At 40.8% G+C, this 18,266-nt stretch overlaps 2 protein-coding genes across 2 annotated transcripts; both read left to right on the forward strand.

The window, feature by feature from the left end:
• Positions 1–1,482: 1,482 nt before the first annotated feature.
• On the forward strand, positions 1,483–6,828 carry hoxa11a (homeobox A11a). The gene is made up of 2 exons (XM_014982985.2): positions 1,483–3,840; positions 4,616–6,828. Exons 1-2 carry the CDS (start codon positions 3,138–3,140, stop codon positions 4,846–4,848), a joined length of 936 nt encoding a protein of 311 aa, XP_014838471.1. The 5' UTR covers positions 1,483–3,137; the 3' UTR covers positions 4,849–6,828.
• Positions 6,829–10,801: 3,973 nt separating this feature from the next.
• LOC106915401 (homeobox protein Hox-A10) lies at positions 10,802–14,453 on the forward strand. The gene is made up of 2 exons (XM_014982986.2): positions 10,802–12,687; positions 14,004–14,453. The coding sequence occupies exons 1-2, from the start codon at positions 11,808–11,810 to the stop codon at positions 14,276–14,278; spliced, it is 1,155 nt and encodes a 384-aa protein (XP_014838472.2). The 5' UTR covers positions 10,802–11,807; the 3' UTR covers positions 14,279–14,453.
• Positions 14,454–18,266: the final 3,813 nt, after the last annotated feature.

Here is an 18,266-nt window from a genome sequence, read left to right on the forward strand (position 1 = left end):
AACAAGTTTTGCAGTTAGTTACTGCAAAAACATTTCAAAAATTTTGGTTGCATAATATTTGACTACTACTTCCTTCTAATTTGAATAAAATTTAGTTTTTGTGTGAATGTCTTTTAATAGCCTGGGGTGCGACGAGCAGAACTATCTTAAGTATTTTCTTATCTTATTTAATAGTTGTTGTTTTTTTTTAGTCGTCCTAATGATATCCACTCTTGTTGGTGGGCAATGCTTACACCGAAGTTGAAGTTCTACGCTCACACTTTCAAAGCGATCTGGTAATATAAAGCCTGAGTGGATGCAGGGGGCAATTAAATGGAACTCCATCCGGGGCACACTGGGCCCTTTGCTCTCTCTTGTGAAAGACCCTTTTCCTCCCCCGAACTTGAAGTCGACCCTACAGACAAAGCTTTGGCTTTGAGAGCGTTTTTTTTTCTCCTCTTTTTTTCTTTTTACACACACACAGCGCCAGACTGCAGGCCTGCTGAAAAACAGAACCAGCTCGCTGGGATCCTCAAAAACGACTTTATTTTAATAAAAAACACATTTGTCATAAAACGGACCAAAGCTTTGCTTCTTTTTTCCCCTCCCCTGTTTTTAATAAAGCTAAAATCGTTTTTTTAATGGACATTTGCATTAGATATTCGCCTATTTAAGCATGAGAAGAAGTCTTACCTTAGCTGAGCGCAGACAAATGTTTCTATAATTTTTGAAATTCCCCAGCTGCTGACTTTGACTTCGCGTAGGTGGCGTCTTCCCATCACGCTTGGCCAGTTTTGTGGTGTCTGTCTGGCTCTGAAGAGGGGAAAAAAAAGCCAAGTAGAATACTATAGCAGCTATAAAAACGCAGGTCTGTGCAGAGCTGGCTTTGGGGTTTTTTCTGGGCATCCTGTCCTCAATTACAGCTTAAAAGCTCCAGCACAAGTCGTAGAATTGGTCTGTAGTGACCCAGAGAGGCGGAGCGTGTGGCCGCAAAAATACCCAAATCGTTTGAGTCCCCCGCAATTTGATCAAATAAAGTCCCCTCTTTAAGCAGGAGCGTAACATCATGTGGTTTTTGCGTGTTTTTTTTTCATAGACTCACATGAGGCGTCTGTGGGCGCTCTGGCTGTATTAGTCAGTCTGTATATTTCAAGGTTGTGTTTCAGATGTGTCACTTAAATCCGCGTGTGCGCCATCGGGCACTAGGGTCCAGACCAGCCGCAGCGATCTTAATCCTAGCTCAGGTCTCTCATTCACAGCACATTAGAGTCAGGTTGCAGCTTTTCTAAAACAGGCTTCATGGTGGCCCCCTGAGCAGAGCGGAGTGGAGCAGGGCGGAATGTCCTGTGTGGCATGTTTACCAAATTAAACAGCAGAAATGCATCTAGTCTCAGCACATTAACCCCCACCCCCTCCCCAACCCTCTATTTCTTCTTCTACTTCCGAGAGACTTAAAAAAATAGGAGTGATAGCTCAATTACATCTGATGTTGCAGGTGTATATTTTAATTTTAACTTTAAAAATAAAACAACGAGGCAGAATCTTATGGGTGAATGTTATAAATGTCACGTTCCCCGTTATTTTTTGGGTTTGTTGATGTACTCTGCATTTACGCAAAAATGCAAAATTATATTACACATTTAACAACGTGAATTAAACTGAAGCGATATAAAACTAACTGAAATGTTTGCAGAGACAAAAACAAAACTGCCAGATATTCTTGTTAATACTATGGAGATATTTATATTATCGAGCAACGCACAGTTGACTGCACACGTTGATGTAAACATTGCCAAACAACCGTGCGTAAAAGCGTAGCAAGCCCCTTTTGGAGCCGCCGTTTGAAACCATGAAATGTTACTAATGCATCAGAATGTTCTCTAAATATTCTACATTTTCATTTGACCAAAAAATATTATTTAAATAAATTTCAAGCAGAGGGTGATGTTTATTGAGGTCAATGTTCAATTCTTGACTGCTTTTGCTTTACGCACCTATTTCTTTTATCTTTGCCAATTTGTTATTTTCTGCAGACTGACCAGGAATCCAGATTAAGAAAAAAAGAGTGTCCGAACTTCCCCTGGTGTTCCATTAACATCAGGAAATACAATGAAAACTTTAACTGACATCCAAAACAGCATTCACCTTGACATACTGCTTGTAGTTGATTTATAAATCACCTTCGCTGTTTGCAATAGAAATACCTTCAGGAAAGATTTGATTTATTAAATTTTTTTTTGCTGTTTTTGCTGGCGCACAAATACAAACACTGCGCTTTTTTTTCTTTTTTTTTGTTTGCATTTGAAACAGTATAGCCGCTACTTTGAACATGACCCTGATAACCAAATGCTCACTGAGCCAAATGCTGCGCTGTAAAAGTACCAGAAGATGATGACTAAGGCATCTCCCTAAAAGCAACCTTTAGAAATAAGCTGCTCCCCCCCACCTCCTTTGGTTCAATAAAGATCCGTGTTACATATTCCTAAAGTTGCAGACAATTGATTTGGTTCCAGTGTTGTTTTCGAGGATGAAAGCAGGCAACATAATTCACTTTTGAGGAACTGCTTCCTCTGAAATAAACTAAACAGCTTTTAGGGCTTCATCATTTCATGGAAAAAGAAGCACGTTTATCTTTTTCTTTTTTTTAAACGTGTTCTACCTGATGCATTAATGTCGATTTAAATCTTGTTTTTTTTTTTTTTTAAATAGTCACTAACCAGTTAAAGATGTCTTTGTTCTCCTTGGTTGCGTATTAAGTAATTCATTTTAATCCGGTATGGTTATAAACCACCAATGTCAAGCTTCAGGACACACAGCAGTCATGTCTCTCACACTCCTACACACTCCTACACACTCCTTCCCCTGCCGACGCCTTACACACCCAGAGGTTTGGGCGCGCGCGCGCACGCAAGCAACGCACGCACCCACGCACACAACAACCGGAGCCTGAAAATCTGTCAATTCCTGCCGCGTGGTCACGTGGCCTCCTCCTCAGTGGAGTGGATGGAGATGGCTCTCCACGTCAGCTTACGTATCCCAATTTGTGCTTAGCGAACCTGCTTCAAAGAGGCGAGAGGCACGGCGCTTCAGAGCCATGTTCGGGGTGGTTATAGAGGAATCAAAGCCCAGCACAGACTTGTAGAAGCGGCCGAGCAACGATGATGGATTTTGACGAGAGGGTCCCCGTCGGATCGAACATGTACTTACCCAGTTGCACTTACTACGTGTCGGCGGGGACCGATTTCTCGGGTCTTCCCTCGTTTTTGTCTCAGACCCCTTCCACCCGCCCAATGACATACTCCTATTCCTCTAACCTGCCGCAGGTCCAGCCCGTCAGGGAGGTCACATTCAGGGACTATGCTGGTATCGAAGCGCCCGGTAAGTGGCCGCACCGGGGGAACTTGTCCCAGTGCTACTCGAGCGCGGAAGACATGGTGCACCGGGAGTGCCTGTCGGCGCAGACTGCCGTCGTGGGTGACATGTTTGGTAAAAACAGCCCCTACCACCACCACCACCACCACCACCATCACCACCATAGCAGCGGGAGCGGCGGAGGTGGCGCTGCGGGTGCCGGCTCCGCCGCCGCAGCAGCCGCCGCTAGCTTCTACGGGAGCGTGGGCAGAAATGGCGTGCTCCCGCAAGCCTTCGACCAGTTCTACGAAACCGCGTACGGGAACGCGTCGGAGAGCTCGTCGTCGGTGAACACCGCCTTCTCAGGGGACAAAACGCCTGCAAGTAAGCAGCCGGAGCAGACGCCGTCCTGCCGCGACTCCGAGGCAAAGGAGCAGCGAGAAGAGACAAGCAGTCCGGAGCTATCTTCCGGCAACAATGAGGAGAAATCCAGCAGCGGCAGCAGCAGCAGTACGTATTTAAACTCGACGCTCTGCTTATATGGGAGAAAGTTTGCAATCTTGCGCGCTGCTGTTAAAAATTTTATATGCTGTTTTATAAGCATATAAGGGTTTATAGAGGGCCTGTAGACCCCCCCTCTTCAACCACCACCTCCCCCCCCCCCAGTCTCCAACAAAAGTTTGTTATAAACTGCAGGATCACGTGTTTGAAATTGAAATTGGCCGTGAAAGACAGCATGCCCGTCAGATATGTTCTACTTTATTTATTTATTTATTTATTTATTTATTTATTTATTTATTTATTTTTTGCTTGTGCATTTTGTAGTATTTGCCGTGACTCTCACTGAACGAGGATCTTCACACAGAGCAGCAGCAGCAGCAGTTTCCATTTATGACGAGCGTGCTAGTTTTACGCTTTCTTTGCTTTAAAAGACCTCTTGCTTGTAACGAGGGTGGTGTCTGTGCGCTTGAAGCTGTAGCGCACATGATCTGCCCTGTTAAAGCAATCAGTCGGTATTTCGTATATAAAGTGCTTTTTTTTGCGCATTTCTAAACATGTTTAGCTAAACGAGCTTGTTATTATGATCTACATGTACATAGTTTTGCAGGCTTTCCTGAAAGCCTGCAAAACTAACCCGGTTTTCCCCCTTGTGCAATATGACATAAAATAGATGTTATTAAATTTTAATGGCTTCTATACATTATAGTGAACGCATATTAAAGCGCTTATGTAATTTGTGACTGCATGTCTTTTAAAAATGTTTTTCTTCTTCTGTGCCTTCCAGGTGGACAGAGGACGCGCAAGAAACGATGTCCCTATTCCAAATATCAAATAAGAGAACTTGAACGAGAATTTTTTTTCAGCGTGTACATAAACAAAGAGAAGCGGCTGCAACTGTCGCGGATGCTCAACCTCACCGACCGACAAGTCAAGATCTGGTTTCAGAACCGGCGCATGAAGGAGAAGAAGCTGAACAGAGACAGGTTACAGTACTACACGTCCAATCCTCTGCTTTAGGGGGGATCCAGGGGAAAAAAAAAACAGGAGAAGCACATTGCTCCGGTTCCCCCTCCCCTCCTGTGGGACTACATAGGGTTCGTCCACGGACTCACTGACTTCTTCTCAGTGTACTTCGTGTACTATACCACAGTGGCCGGCGACGGCAGCAATAACACTGCTAGATTGTTCATTTCAATGTTCGATAACACGCAGAATGCGCCGATATGAAGTATGCGTTCATAGACCATGGTTTTGCGCATCAAACTGATTCTGAAAAGAAAGGAAAAAAAATATATATAGAAACTGTTTTTTTCTTCTTCTTCTTCTTCTTCTGTGAGCGCTCCAGGTCTCTGTTTTCGGAAAGGGCCATGTTATTAGAACCTGTTTGTTCTTATTTGTCAGGGGAGGGAAAAAAAGCAATCATTAATTGACTGCTTAAGTGTATTTTGTAATCAAAAATATTATTTTATTTCTTTTTTTGTCTGTTGTTTAAATCAGAAATGTGCTGGATTTAAACTTTAAGGCGAGTAGGTTGACCTATATAGGGAGACTGGTGGAGCCTACATTGGTGTGACCAAATAATGAGTCCGTTTACGGACGCGAATGATGGGTGTTTCTGTTCATGTGTGTGCTTATTTATTTTGTATGGCCACTCGTTTGCTCTGTCTCTTTTTTAATGCCACGGCTGTCCGAGTCCCAATCCACGGGCAAGCTGTTGAGATTCCGCCTCAAACCAGCTTTTCTTATCTCTGACGGTCGCCTATGGAAGAAAAACAACAAAAAAGAGGGCTAATTATTTATATAATGCGTATCTTTTAAAACGCGCAAAGCCATGCTGATGATCATATGCAGGCCAAAACCAGACAGATAAGCTTTGTCCGCTTGGATCCGGAGCACTGAGGTGTTCACGCAGGTGTAGCTTAGAGCTTATCCCTCCAATCTTTCGACTTCTATGCATCCTTTTTATGAGGCATATCAGATCTCGTTTTTACGAAATCCAGAAAATGTGTTGAACATTTGACTATAGATTCCCGTCCAATTTTTTTTACACAAACGAAGACATTAAATGTCAAAATTGATTAGCCAATTAGAACACCTTTTCAACCAAATAGAAACTCCACAGTACATTTGGTTGAGCGTTCAAACGTTTAAAGAAGATTGTCAAGCTTTCAACATATAAGGCTATTTAAGTCTTCATCTTTAGATAAATACTGTAAATTGAGGGATTTAAAATTAGCCCATGGGTCGTGTCTAAATTTTTCCTGTACAAAGAGGTTGAATGTCATAATTGGTTTGCTCATTATACACACATTTGGACATCAACAGACGCATAGACGTCTTTCCATCTTTGACTTTTTAAACCACATTTTGTTGTTGTTGTTGTTGTTTAGTCAGAATGCAAGTCAAGAAGAGTTTGCGAGGGGACATTCTGCTGCAGAAAAGTAACAACCTCATTGTCACTTTTTATATAATACGTTTGATTGTGTTTTCAAATAATAATAAAAAAAGAACAGCCTGCGCAGCTTTTTTCACCTTTTACCAAACATGGCTATTCGTCCTTGTCTTTCTTTTGTCTAGTGAAAGTTAGGGAAATGTGGATATAAAAAACAAAAAACAAAACAAAACAAAAACCCCCTCATAGTTTCCATCTAAATTAAGCCTAAATACAGACATTAAATGTCACAATTGGTTAGAACCACCCTTAAGCCACATTTATACTCCAATAAACGTCTATAGACGTATTTTCACATTTCTAAATTATAATTGCATTTTCTTTTTTACTTTGAGTCAGAATGAGGTCTTTCTCTCCCTGTCTTTAATACACAATTTGCTTTGTTGAAGAGATTCTGCTGCAAAAACGTATGGACGTCATTCTCAATTTGAGGCTTTACATGACTTTTCCTTTCAGAGTCATTTTCAAAATCACCTTTCGTGCAGCTTAAATCCACCTTTCACCAAACTTTCTTTCTAACATCCAGAAAAATATGTCAGAAATCTGACACTCGGCTTATCTCGTCTATATTTAGCCTAAACATAGACATTGAACGTCAGTCTCCATGAGCCTATTTGATCCAGCCAGATTTTTTTTTTATCTACATTTAGACATCAGGAGACATCTTTATGTTGATATGCTCACATTTTTACGTTTCGCTGATGGAAGGCAAAGGCATGTTCTCTGGAATTTTGCGAGAGAGGGATTTGGTGGTGCTGTTGGTTTTATGTGCACATACTCACGGAGGAATCGTGACGAGAAACATTTTTCGCGTGCGCATTAATTGCAGCGTCATCCCGAGTCATCGCAGTGAATCAGTTGCTTTGATATGAGCCAAAAATATATATATATATTTTGTAATATGCCACACTTACAAATAACTTTAAGAATAGTTTGACAATGTTTAAAATACGTTCGGTCTCAGTAGCTGTTTTTTCTTTTCTTTTCTTTAAAGTTGGATTTTGTCTCGTAAATGTATTCTAAATAAACACATTGAAAGTTAGGCTCAGTTGGCCCATTTAAATCGCCTCTCCAACACGATATACATACATGTGGATATAAATAGGTTTTGGTGTAGGCGTCTTTTCAACGATTTTTCTCGAGCTTTTTAGACAGAGTGCTACTTTGTCTTTTCTTTGTGTAATTAACATATCTTTCCACAGGAGATTTGGTCTGCTGTTGGCAACGTGTTTGTTTCCAAGAATCGTGATCCTTGCGCTTTCATAAAAGAGTTCAATTGCTTGGATCAACTGCTTTGGAATGCCCAAATTGTGTAATATATTACATTTCTTAAAACAAAAAAGGAAAAAGGAAGAAAAAAACAATAAAGCCAAAATGAAACGCTGACTGAAAATAGCTTTGATACCAGTCTAAATCCTGCTTGCTTAATGCCCCACATACTATTTTTCTTTGTTAAATGGATCACATGTGCGCATGTGAAACATTTTACGCACACAAGATCAACATATTAACACACTCGCAGAAAAAAAAAAAATAATAAAATTGCGGCAATCAGGTGTCTGTGGGTGCAGCAGACACCTGAAGGGAGTCACATGTTAAAGATTAGGTCTCTCAAATGCAAGTTGAAAGCAGTCCAAACACACAAAGACACTCATACGCCCCAGGTTAGACGAGCTCAAGCAAGGAAGAAAAAAAAAAGATGACAGTTTGTTTGAAATATTTGTGTCATTTATCACAAACAGTGTTTATTTGTCGACTTTAAATAAATTGAAACGGTTGCATTCTGCCCTTATTTTGTGCTTTCTGAAAATGTTCAGCCATCTCGCTGCGACGCGGTGCTCTCCATCTTTTCCAAAGCGATAAAATAGCTTACTCTGTCCGCCACAAATTACATTTTGGGGATAAGGGGTGGGGGCGGGGGGGCGCATCTCGCTGCAAATACATTTTAAAAACTAAAGACTTTACATCAGTTTGTCTTCTAATGACCTTCCTCTGGATCATTTCTCGGTTTTCCGTGCGTGCAAGCTGTCATTTTGCTGACTGACCCTGGAAACACTCGTGCAGCAACAGCAGCAGCCTCCCCTGGCAAAGGGGTCGCCATATTTGCTGTTGTTATCACAGTGTTTATGGGAGCTGGCCGCAGCGCATTGGCGTTCATATATGACAGTCAAAAGGGTCATAAACGCTGGGGAGAGAGAGGCTGAAGTTTATGGTTGCCTCTCTCCGCCATAGTCCGGCCTTGCCTTACCTCGCCTCGCCATGCGCATCCTTTACTGCGCGTTGGAATTCCGTCCCTAATTACGGGACATCCTCCCCCGTTGCCAAGGCAACGTGGCCATAAAAGCTGTCTGAGGGTCTGGAGCATTTGTACAATTGGAGTGCTGGTGCAATAAACCGTCTGAGACCCAAGGTTATTAACTGTGTTACCAAGCAAGGCGACAGCGATGACAAGCAGAGGACAGGATGGCAAGAGAGCCTTTAGTGAGCTTTGCTGCATCGACTTCATTTTGGAGCTTTTCCCCCCTCGATTCGGCTCTTCTGTACCGAGGACTTGACGCTACTACCACTGGGCGGCGCTATTGGGACCAAAGTCATGGCCTTGGATCTTCTGCTCCAAACGGAATGCAGGTAAGGGTTTCCTCAGCAGAGCAGACGTTACTCTGTAGCAGTAGCGTAGTTTCTCTTTTGCTAGGTCGAGTTTTCTATCCTGATTTCTCTCTCTGGTGCTAACTTGAACAACAAAAAAAAAGAAAAAAAAATCTCCAAGCAGGACTTAACAAGGCAACACTTAGGCAAAAATAATAATAATAATATCCATGCCTCTCGTCCCTTTCTTTTCGCTGAGCTTGACCGTTTACTAGTCTAAGTTTAGGCTTGCCAAATGTTTTGCATTAGGTTAAGCCGCTTTAATTGATAACAGTTGGAGACAGTTTCCTTTTCGTACCTGTGCATAACATGCAGATACCATTGCAGTTTATACTGAATAACAAATCCTCCCCTTCCCCTGAAAATCCAACTCAACGTGCTTCACGCGTTGTCTTTGATTGCCAAATTTAAACGCCACGAAGGCTCGATTTGCTTTAGATAGTGCAGCAATCACGTCTTTTCCTTTCCGTGTAGCCGAGATAAACTTTGGCTACGCTCGTGTCAGTTCTGGCCTTTTTCCCCCTCCCCATTCAACTCCCCCCCACCTTTTGTCTGTCTCTCGTGAAAAATAAATGCTTCCGCTGGATGTAATAAAACGCCGCATTATTGTTCATAACTGCACTCAGGACGAACATGATACGAGTCAAGCGGCCTCTTCGGCCACCATTATATGGGCCCGATCAAAGCCAGCGGTTGGAGTAAAGTGTTTTCAGGGTATTACAGCGCGGCAGCTGTGGAAATGAAGATTTAATAGCAACAATTAATAACTGTAACACAAAGATATCGATAGCTGCCCTCCACCTCTTATTCCTCAGCCTCCAAAATGCTTCTCCGACAAACACGAAGTGTGCGTGTTATTAATCGATGGTTTCAGTTTCTTCTCTGGATCGTGTGTCCAAGAGAAAACTATGGTCTCTGCTGGGAGACGTGGGCGTGCTTTTGGTGTTAATTTGTGAATAAAATCGGTTGTATGTTGAACCAGAATGTTGTTTTAAGTAGATACATTTAAAGAGTAATTGACTAGGAAGCATGTATTTTTTATTTATTTATTTGCGGCGTTAATTGAAATATGATCACCGTTGTTGTGGAAAAAAAATCTGCGGCTTTATAAAGTCAAATTGCATCAGTAAAAAAAAAAAAAAACAACAACAACAACAACAACAACAAAAACTTTAGAATGTGTTAATATATATACATCACGGTTTAAAACCGTGATGTTTGTTAAACATAAACAGATGGGGTTGTTTTTTAACCCTCGGGAAAATAAATTAAAATAAAATAAAATAAAAATGCAAAATTATGCACAATTGGAGTTCTGTTGTGTCTCTCAATGCTCAACAGGAGAACCAACAATAGGACTCATATGCGTCAAAGATTTAGATCTGCTTGATACACACAGACAAACAAACTCACTCTCACACGCATTTAAAAATATAACTATTAGAATTTAAAATTAGCGCATAAGTAGACAGACAAAGGGAAATTTTGAGCAACTGCATTGATAGTGTTAAAAGGAGAGAGTATTATTATTATTATTATTATTATTATTATTATTATTATTATTATTATTATTATTATTGTTGTTGTTGTTGTTGTTGTTGTTGTTGTTGTCGTTGTTGTGTTGTTATTAGTAGTGTTATTTAGCACTTAAATAGATAAGCTAATGTTAACTTTGATATTAGTTATGCTCTGAAGTTTAAAAAGGAGACAAAATAAACAAATAATGTATCTATTGAAATCGTATATACCTTATGAGAAACACAATAATAAATATGCAACATGAATCATAATATACAAATACATTTATTAGAAAATAGCATAAAACTTTGTTTTTAATCCTGAATTTCATACCTAAAAATAAACTGTGAACAAGTAAAAGCGTTTGAGAAAATTGAAGTTCAACAAGAAATTAAGAATGGAGTGTCTTTTTTTGTGTGTGTGTTATTTGTCTAGGAGTATATATTTCATCGGTTTTATGCGCAAACTCTTATCCTGCTAACCCCCAGCACATATCAATATTAGTTCAAACTCATGAGGATGATGTGACCGCATAATTTAAAACAGGAAGTGTGCGATACAGCCAAACCTATCATAAGAGGTTTGACTTTGCTCTGTGGAAAAATGCGAACAATTTGGCTTTTTTAAATTTTTTTTATTTTGCGTAAACATTGTTCCTTTTTACCAGCTGTCGTCCTTCGGCTCGAAGATTCAACAGATAAAAAGTCACTCTGCCAAAGGCGATTCCTTTCTACAATCTTATTAAAGACTTTATTGCCAGGGATACCCGCTGCTCTTGGTGCTATATCTTTTTTTGGAGGATCACAGCAGCTATGCAGTTTAAAATTACTTTCCATCTTTACGCAAAGCCTGTAAAGCCTCATGTTAGTGAATGTTAAACCAATTTTGAGGTTGTATTGGTTAGTTTAGTACCCACTCACCCCAAAAATTGGCTATTGTCTAATTTTTTTTGAGGATCCAAATAAATCTTGCTCTGATTGCTGAGTTGTTTTGTAATATTTGATATGCTTGTATTGCTACAATACTTGAAACACTTAAAGTTTTTTTTGTTTTGTTTTTTTATTTTTTTTAGATATTTTATCATTTAAACAAATAAATATGCATATTACAACCATGTGCACTGTTGGACTTATAGTCTCTTCTGCACAGGTTGGTGCATTAAGACGAGGTGTGGAAACACTCTGATTGCTCTGCCCGCTACTTTTTCTGCTTGAGCTCCATGATGGATTTCTGTTCGACTCCTACGTAGCCTGAAAGTGGGAGGGGACTGTCCCTTCTTCCTGCGTTTTCATTGGTTTTACAGTCCTCTCGGCGGTGAGGGGGGTGCCTCTAATCATATCCAGCATGTTTTGCACAAGAAATGTCAGCCAGAAAGGGCTATCTTCTCCCTTCGCCAAAATACACTACAATAATGTCATGTTCGGACAGCCCGTCTGGAAACGCATTTTTAGTGGACTCCCTGATCAGCGCCCGCACCGAGAGCGGCGGGGGTCACTATGCCGGGAGTGCGGTGTGCTTGCCGCACAGCACGGCAGCAGAAGTGCCTTACGGACTACACAACTATGGATACTTCCCAGGTATGACTAAACGGAGCGAGGTCGGTCCCCAGAATGTGGTGTCCACCTCAGGTGCATACATGTCCAGCATGGAGATGTGGATGGACGCGCAGAGGTCATGTCGTATGGACCAAGAGCACTCTGTGGGTCCCCAGGTCTCACCGTGCACGTTCCCGCAGAACATCAAGGAAGAGAGCACCTACTGCCTGTACGAGCAGCCCAAGTGTCCCAAAGCGTCCACCGCCGAAGACCTCACATATTCAAGATTGACTTCTTCTTGCACAGTCACCGATGGCGGCGGCGGCGGCGGTGGTGGTGGTGGAGTTGGGGGCGGCGGGGGGTCGGTGCCTGTGCCGGGCTTCTTCCGCTTGTCTCAGACGCACGCACAGTCTCATAAACTTTACAGCGCCAACAACGGCCCCCATTCGAACCCTTCCCCTTCCCATTCTCATTTCGGCCTGCAGCACCCCGCCGATCACGCTCGCTTCCACTCGCCGCCACCAACCTCTGCGTCTGTCCCAGCCACGGCGGAGAAGAAGGGGAAGGACGCGGAGGAAGCCACAGACCTGCCGCCTCAAGCTGCGTCGGGCACCGAGGAGGGGCGCGACTCCTCGGACGGCGAAGCCTCCTCTGCGGAGGAAGTGGAGGAGAATGACAAGGAGAGAGCAGCAAAGGCCAATAAAGGTAATCATTGCGGGACTTAGGTGTGGTCAGCCTTGTTTTGGTGGCAAACAGGTAGAGTGAGGCTTTTTACTGGCACCTGTCATGTCTTGTGCTGCGGTTTGAACTACAGTCAGACGTGGAGACATGTGTTTGTAAACATGGCATTCACAAAGTATTCCACCAAGACGGTTTTTAGAATTATGATTATTGTTATTATTATGCGTCAAAACCCCAAACTTAAAGCTTATGAGCTAGGCTTCACTTAGCTATCAAATTTCAAGTGATCAAATGAGATAACTTCTAAAATTTCAGGATTAGAGATATTTAACGTGATAGACCGCTGTGGAAACTGGCGCACAGGCCTACACACATTTTTGGCACTAGGTAGCATTTTCTACGATTTTTACCCCAAAACATTATTGTAGATATACTTTCCCTTTATGCGTTATTGGTGTAAACGTTGCTTATAGATAAAAGCTGTCAAAAAATAAAATAAATAAAAACCTGCCATTATTTTACAGTTGAGAAAAGTGGCAGAAGAGAAATGTATTTTTTTAATTAATTAATTTTTGAAATGTTCAATCACTATTCAGATTTGTAAATTTGAACTTTTACGTGCTTTAATTCGTGGCACATGTTTTGGTGCGTTTGTCATTTTTTTCTTCTGCAGACATGTTTATTATTACAGCCGTCCTTTAAAATGTGTTTATAGCTACTATCCCCCGGGCACAGATTTGCTGAACAGGCATAGGAAAAAGAAAAATCTAGCTCTCCTTAGCTGATCTAAACAATAGAAAGAAAAAAATTGGTTGAAACATGAGACTTGAGAAGAAGCTGGAATAATATCGCCTTATTGTTGTTTGAAGGGACCAGCTGAGCCAACAGGCAAAACTATAATCTCAGTCTTGCTAAAAATGTATACGTTTTTCCTCATATTTTTGGTCGAATTAGTATGGAAGATATTACACAACGTCTGAGTAACGTAAAGTCACGTAAAGACGTCTGTTTATGTGTAAATATCATTAAAAGGCGATTAGGGTGACCAAAATGTATTTTAAAATTTCTTTGAAGGCTTTATGAATAAAACTAATTTTTTTCTGGGCTTAGAACACGCCGATGGACGCCCACTGTTTGGAAAGGAAAATTATATTCTTTGAAATATACAAAAACACACAGACACGTCTGAGTAAGATCATATTTTCATGTTTGTTGTGGTGTGCTTCATAATCACATGTGCTTAAGCTGCTTTGCTCTTGCATTCATAATTCTCACTGCGTAAAAACAAAACAAAGCAAAAAACAAAAAAAAAAAAAACTATTTATCTGCCATCCTTCTAGGAGACACAAAAAGCGAAAACACGGCCAACTGGCTGACAGCGAAAAGTGGCCGAAAGAAACGCTGCCCGTACACCAAACACCAGACGCTGGAATTGGAGAAGGAGTTCCTGTTCAACATGTACCTGACCCGAGAGCGCCGCCTAGAGATCAGCAAGAGCGTCCACCTGACGGACAGACAGGTCAAGATATGGTTCCAGAACCGCAGGATGAAGCTTAAGAAAATGACGCGGGAGAATAGGATCCGGGAGCTCACCTCCAACTATGGATTTTCATGATAAACAACGACTCAAAAAGGGAACAACACGTTTAGATGAATTTATTGACAAGCTATCATCCAAATTCCTCAACTCCACGCTCAAAGTCTCATTTCCTTGAGAGATTCAGCCTTCTCTCGTTGCCCATCATCGTATCTGACCTTCTGAAAAAAAAAAAAAAAAAAAAAAAAAGAAAGAAAGCAAAAATAAAAAACAAAAAAAACCATCTTTGGATGTTTTAGCTGTGACTGTTTCTCATGTGTTTTTGTATTGTCACATCTGTTGTAGGAAAGGATCAGTGCAGTTGAATACACTCCACTCCCCCAACACACACACACACACACACACACACACACACACACACACACACACACACACACACACACACACACACACACACACACACATGCACACACACACATACACACATGCACACACACACACACACACACACACACACACACATGCACACACACACATACACACATGCACACACACACACACACACACACACACACACACACACACACACACACACAATGTCTCTCTGTTTCTCGGCAAAAATGTATGCAAAGTATTACTAGGGAAATAGGTTTAAATTCCCAAATGAGCCGCTGTCTAAATTTGGAAAATATTCTCATTAATTTCTGGAGTTGTGCATAAGATTTCCACACAAATTCACATTTGAATAAGGGAATCTCCAAGGCTGAAAAATCAATCAGAATGTGATGTTTCATGAGACGTGGGCTGCCTCTACACGTTCGAGTTAAATGTGTAAATTGTAACTTTGTTCACGCTGAGAACAAAAGCAGTGTGAAGGAGGAATATTTTTTGCTGTATATTTCTGTGTACAGGTGTGTTTTTCTTTTTGTGTAATGCCTAATAAATTATCAGCTCGGACTCAGGACTAGCAGCTTGAATTTTTGCAAAGTGGATAACAATATGTTTTGCTTGTTAGTACAGGGGTAAAAAAAACAAAAAACATATATACTGATTAAATACTCCAACGTTTAAAATCAAACAGACTTCCTAACTCTGGAGATCCTTTTGTTTTGTTGAGAAAGGACCGTTTCTGAGACCATCGGAAATAATTAAGATATTAGGCTGTATAAGCCGTCCTGCTGCATGCCCAGCCGGCTATTGTAGAGTTTTATGACTGGCTGGTATATGAGCTTTCTCCCTCTCCTCGAAGAGCTGCTTCAGTTGTGAGAGAGCCTGTCGCACGGAGAGGAGGCCCGTCTCACAGGCTATTAGTAATCCGAAGGCACTGTGGATAAACTGTTTCTATACGCTTCAATCCGGGAATTAATGGGATAAACAGATCGAGGATTCGGGTGAGTCCATTCGCCTCTGTGATTCTACCTCCTTTTTTGTTGTTTTGCGCATTGTCTCGGTGGCTTATCTACACATGCAGTTTGTAGAATGCTGTCTTATAGCGAGATGCTGTGTTTTTTGTTTTTGGAAACATGATGACGGAAGCGACCACCACGGCGCATTACGAACCGGCCGATTGTATTCCACTTGAGGCCCCGGATCGACTGTCGAGTGGTTTAGGTAGTTTCATGTTGTTGGGGTCCATTTCTTAACTCTGCAACATGAAACTGTCTTAATTGCCCCAGTTCCAAACCTCGAGACCAAGCGGAAGGCAGCTTGGAGAAATAAAGATGGTGGGACTTTTTTTTTCTCTCCTTCAATGTGTATAGGTGTTTGGATGGATAAGTAATAAATCGGGGAGGGGCTGGGCTGGTTGCTTTCAGTCTTTGTGTCCAATATTTTTCTTGCTGTCCTTGAATTCACTTCAATCTCGCTAAATACACGACAAGCGGGACTGGGGTCGAATATCTGTGACCGAAACTCCGACGCAGTTTGCCTGCTGGATCTGGGATAAAGCATTCCAGCGTTTTCCGCTATTAGTAGTGACGCAGACACGCCAGACAAGGCCTCGGTTACGACCACTGCAGCAGTGGAGGGGAAGGGGAAGGTGAATGGGGCAACAGCGACCTCCGCGGGCAATGAGACCGGATGCTTCCTCTGCGCAATAGTGGCTCCAAACACAAAAGGAGGAGGAGGAATGGGGGGCTTTATGGCGATTTTCAGATCCGCCAGACAGGCTGTTATCTGCAGAAGCAAAAGAAGTGAATAGCCCCTGCGGTAAACCGCGGGGGTTGAAAAAGACACCCTGATTTAAAAGCTTTTACAGCCCTGAGAGCCATTGGCGTAGTGGCGTCTTTTCCTGCTGCAAAGGTGTTTGTCCATTCTTGTTTGTCCATTCGAGGTTTCAGTGAACAAATAGACGCACTGCAGCCGCTCCGTCTCATCCTCCTTTCCTTCCTCGCTCGGTTTGTTTGATGTCTACTGCTTGGATACTGTGCAAGTATAACCAGAGAGGTGATGGGAAATCAGATTGTGCATTCTAGACACCTCGGAGTCGTTCCTTTCCCACATCCTCTTCTGTATGCTGTGCAGAATGCAGAAAATCCGCATGGCTTAGATTCCCTGTGGCCTTGTAAGGGTGTTGGCCAGACTGTTTATATGCTTGCATGAAATAAAACACCAGAGTCGTGCAGCAAAACCCAAAGTTGCAGCTTCTAAGACCCCATGCTACTACATTAGAGCTAGACTATTAGAAAATGGACATGCATAAACTCAAACATCCTTTTTTTTCTTTTTTTTTCTTAGAAGTGAGTTGGTGCTGTTTTGTTTTCTTTCACACTTAATATATTCACAATTATGAAGAAAATAATTTTATACATGCAGTAATAGTTCATTGCATAAATTGAGCTTTTAAATCTATGAATGTTTAGGAATGTCTTAAGATATTTCCTCACGGTAATTTAATTATATTTGCGCGTTTCTTAAGTCTTGCACAATATTCCCGCATATTTATTTTTGCTTAGGTGCTTCAGCATTTTATAAACTAAAACTTTCACGAACCACATTTAAAATACAATCTAATTTTGTCGTTATTTTTTTTTCTTGAAGGGTGAAAAGTACATGGACTACAGTTAAGGTTCATTTTAGTACTATTTTGAGCGTAATGTTACGCCGAGTCTCGGGCTGCTGGCAGGTATTAGGAGTTCGTTTGTTAATGGTGGCGATGAAACCAACATGCAAGGGCAGCGCAAGTGATAACGGCGGTGTAAATAGTAAAGGACGTCGAGTTAAGCAAACTGCGATTTACCAATAATCTCTTACATGGAGATATATATGAAAAGACGACACGAACTGGGTTTTTGATCCTGTGCCACATGACGTGAGTCGGCTAATTTAGTCAGTATTATTGCATGCAGTTTAAATACAAGTCTTACTTAATGTATTTACTTTCTATCATTGCTAATTTATCGCTTCATATTATGATTTAAAGAACGCCGAAATTACACTGTAATTTTTTTTTCAACTAAATCTTACATCTGACAAAATGTTTTTAAAAAATCTGTTTGGAACTTCTTAAATAAATAAAAATAGATCGGACATTGCACAAAAACTACACTTTTATTACTTTCCTGTCGCCTGTCATCAATTCAGTCTTTATTTTCTTTATATTAAAATTATATATATATATATATATATATATATATATATATATATATATATATATATATATATATATATATATATATATATATATATATATATATATATATATATATATATATATATATATATATATATATATAAATTCTTCTCCAGCCCGTGAACCAAGGGATCATTTAGAAAAATATAGCACAGCCTCGTTTCGCATTTATACTTTTTTTTACTTTGAAAATAAACTCACCTAAATAGATAAGTCTTTCTTTGTTGCTGTTGCCAAAATAACCCACAATTTATAAGCTATGTAATAAAGGGTGTCTCTAATGATATAATGATGAAACTACTAATGCAAAACAAATGATAGAAATATAGACAAGCAGTAGTAGCAATGACGACAACAACAACAACAACAACAACAACAACAACAACAACAATAATAATAATAATAATAACAATAATAATAATAATAATAATAATA

The sequence above is a fragment of the Poecilia mexicana genome, unplaced genomic scaffold, assembly GCF_051168715.1.
Source record: "Poecilia mexicana isolate PSO_F unplaced genomic scaffold, ASM5116871v1 scaffold_11, whole genome shotgun sequence".
In the NCBI taxonomy this organism is placed as follows: Eukaryota; Metazoa; Chordata; class Actinopteri; order Cyprinodontiformes; family Poeciliidae; genus Poecilia; species Poecilia mexicana.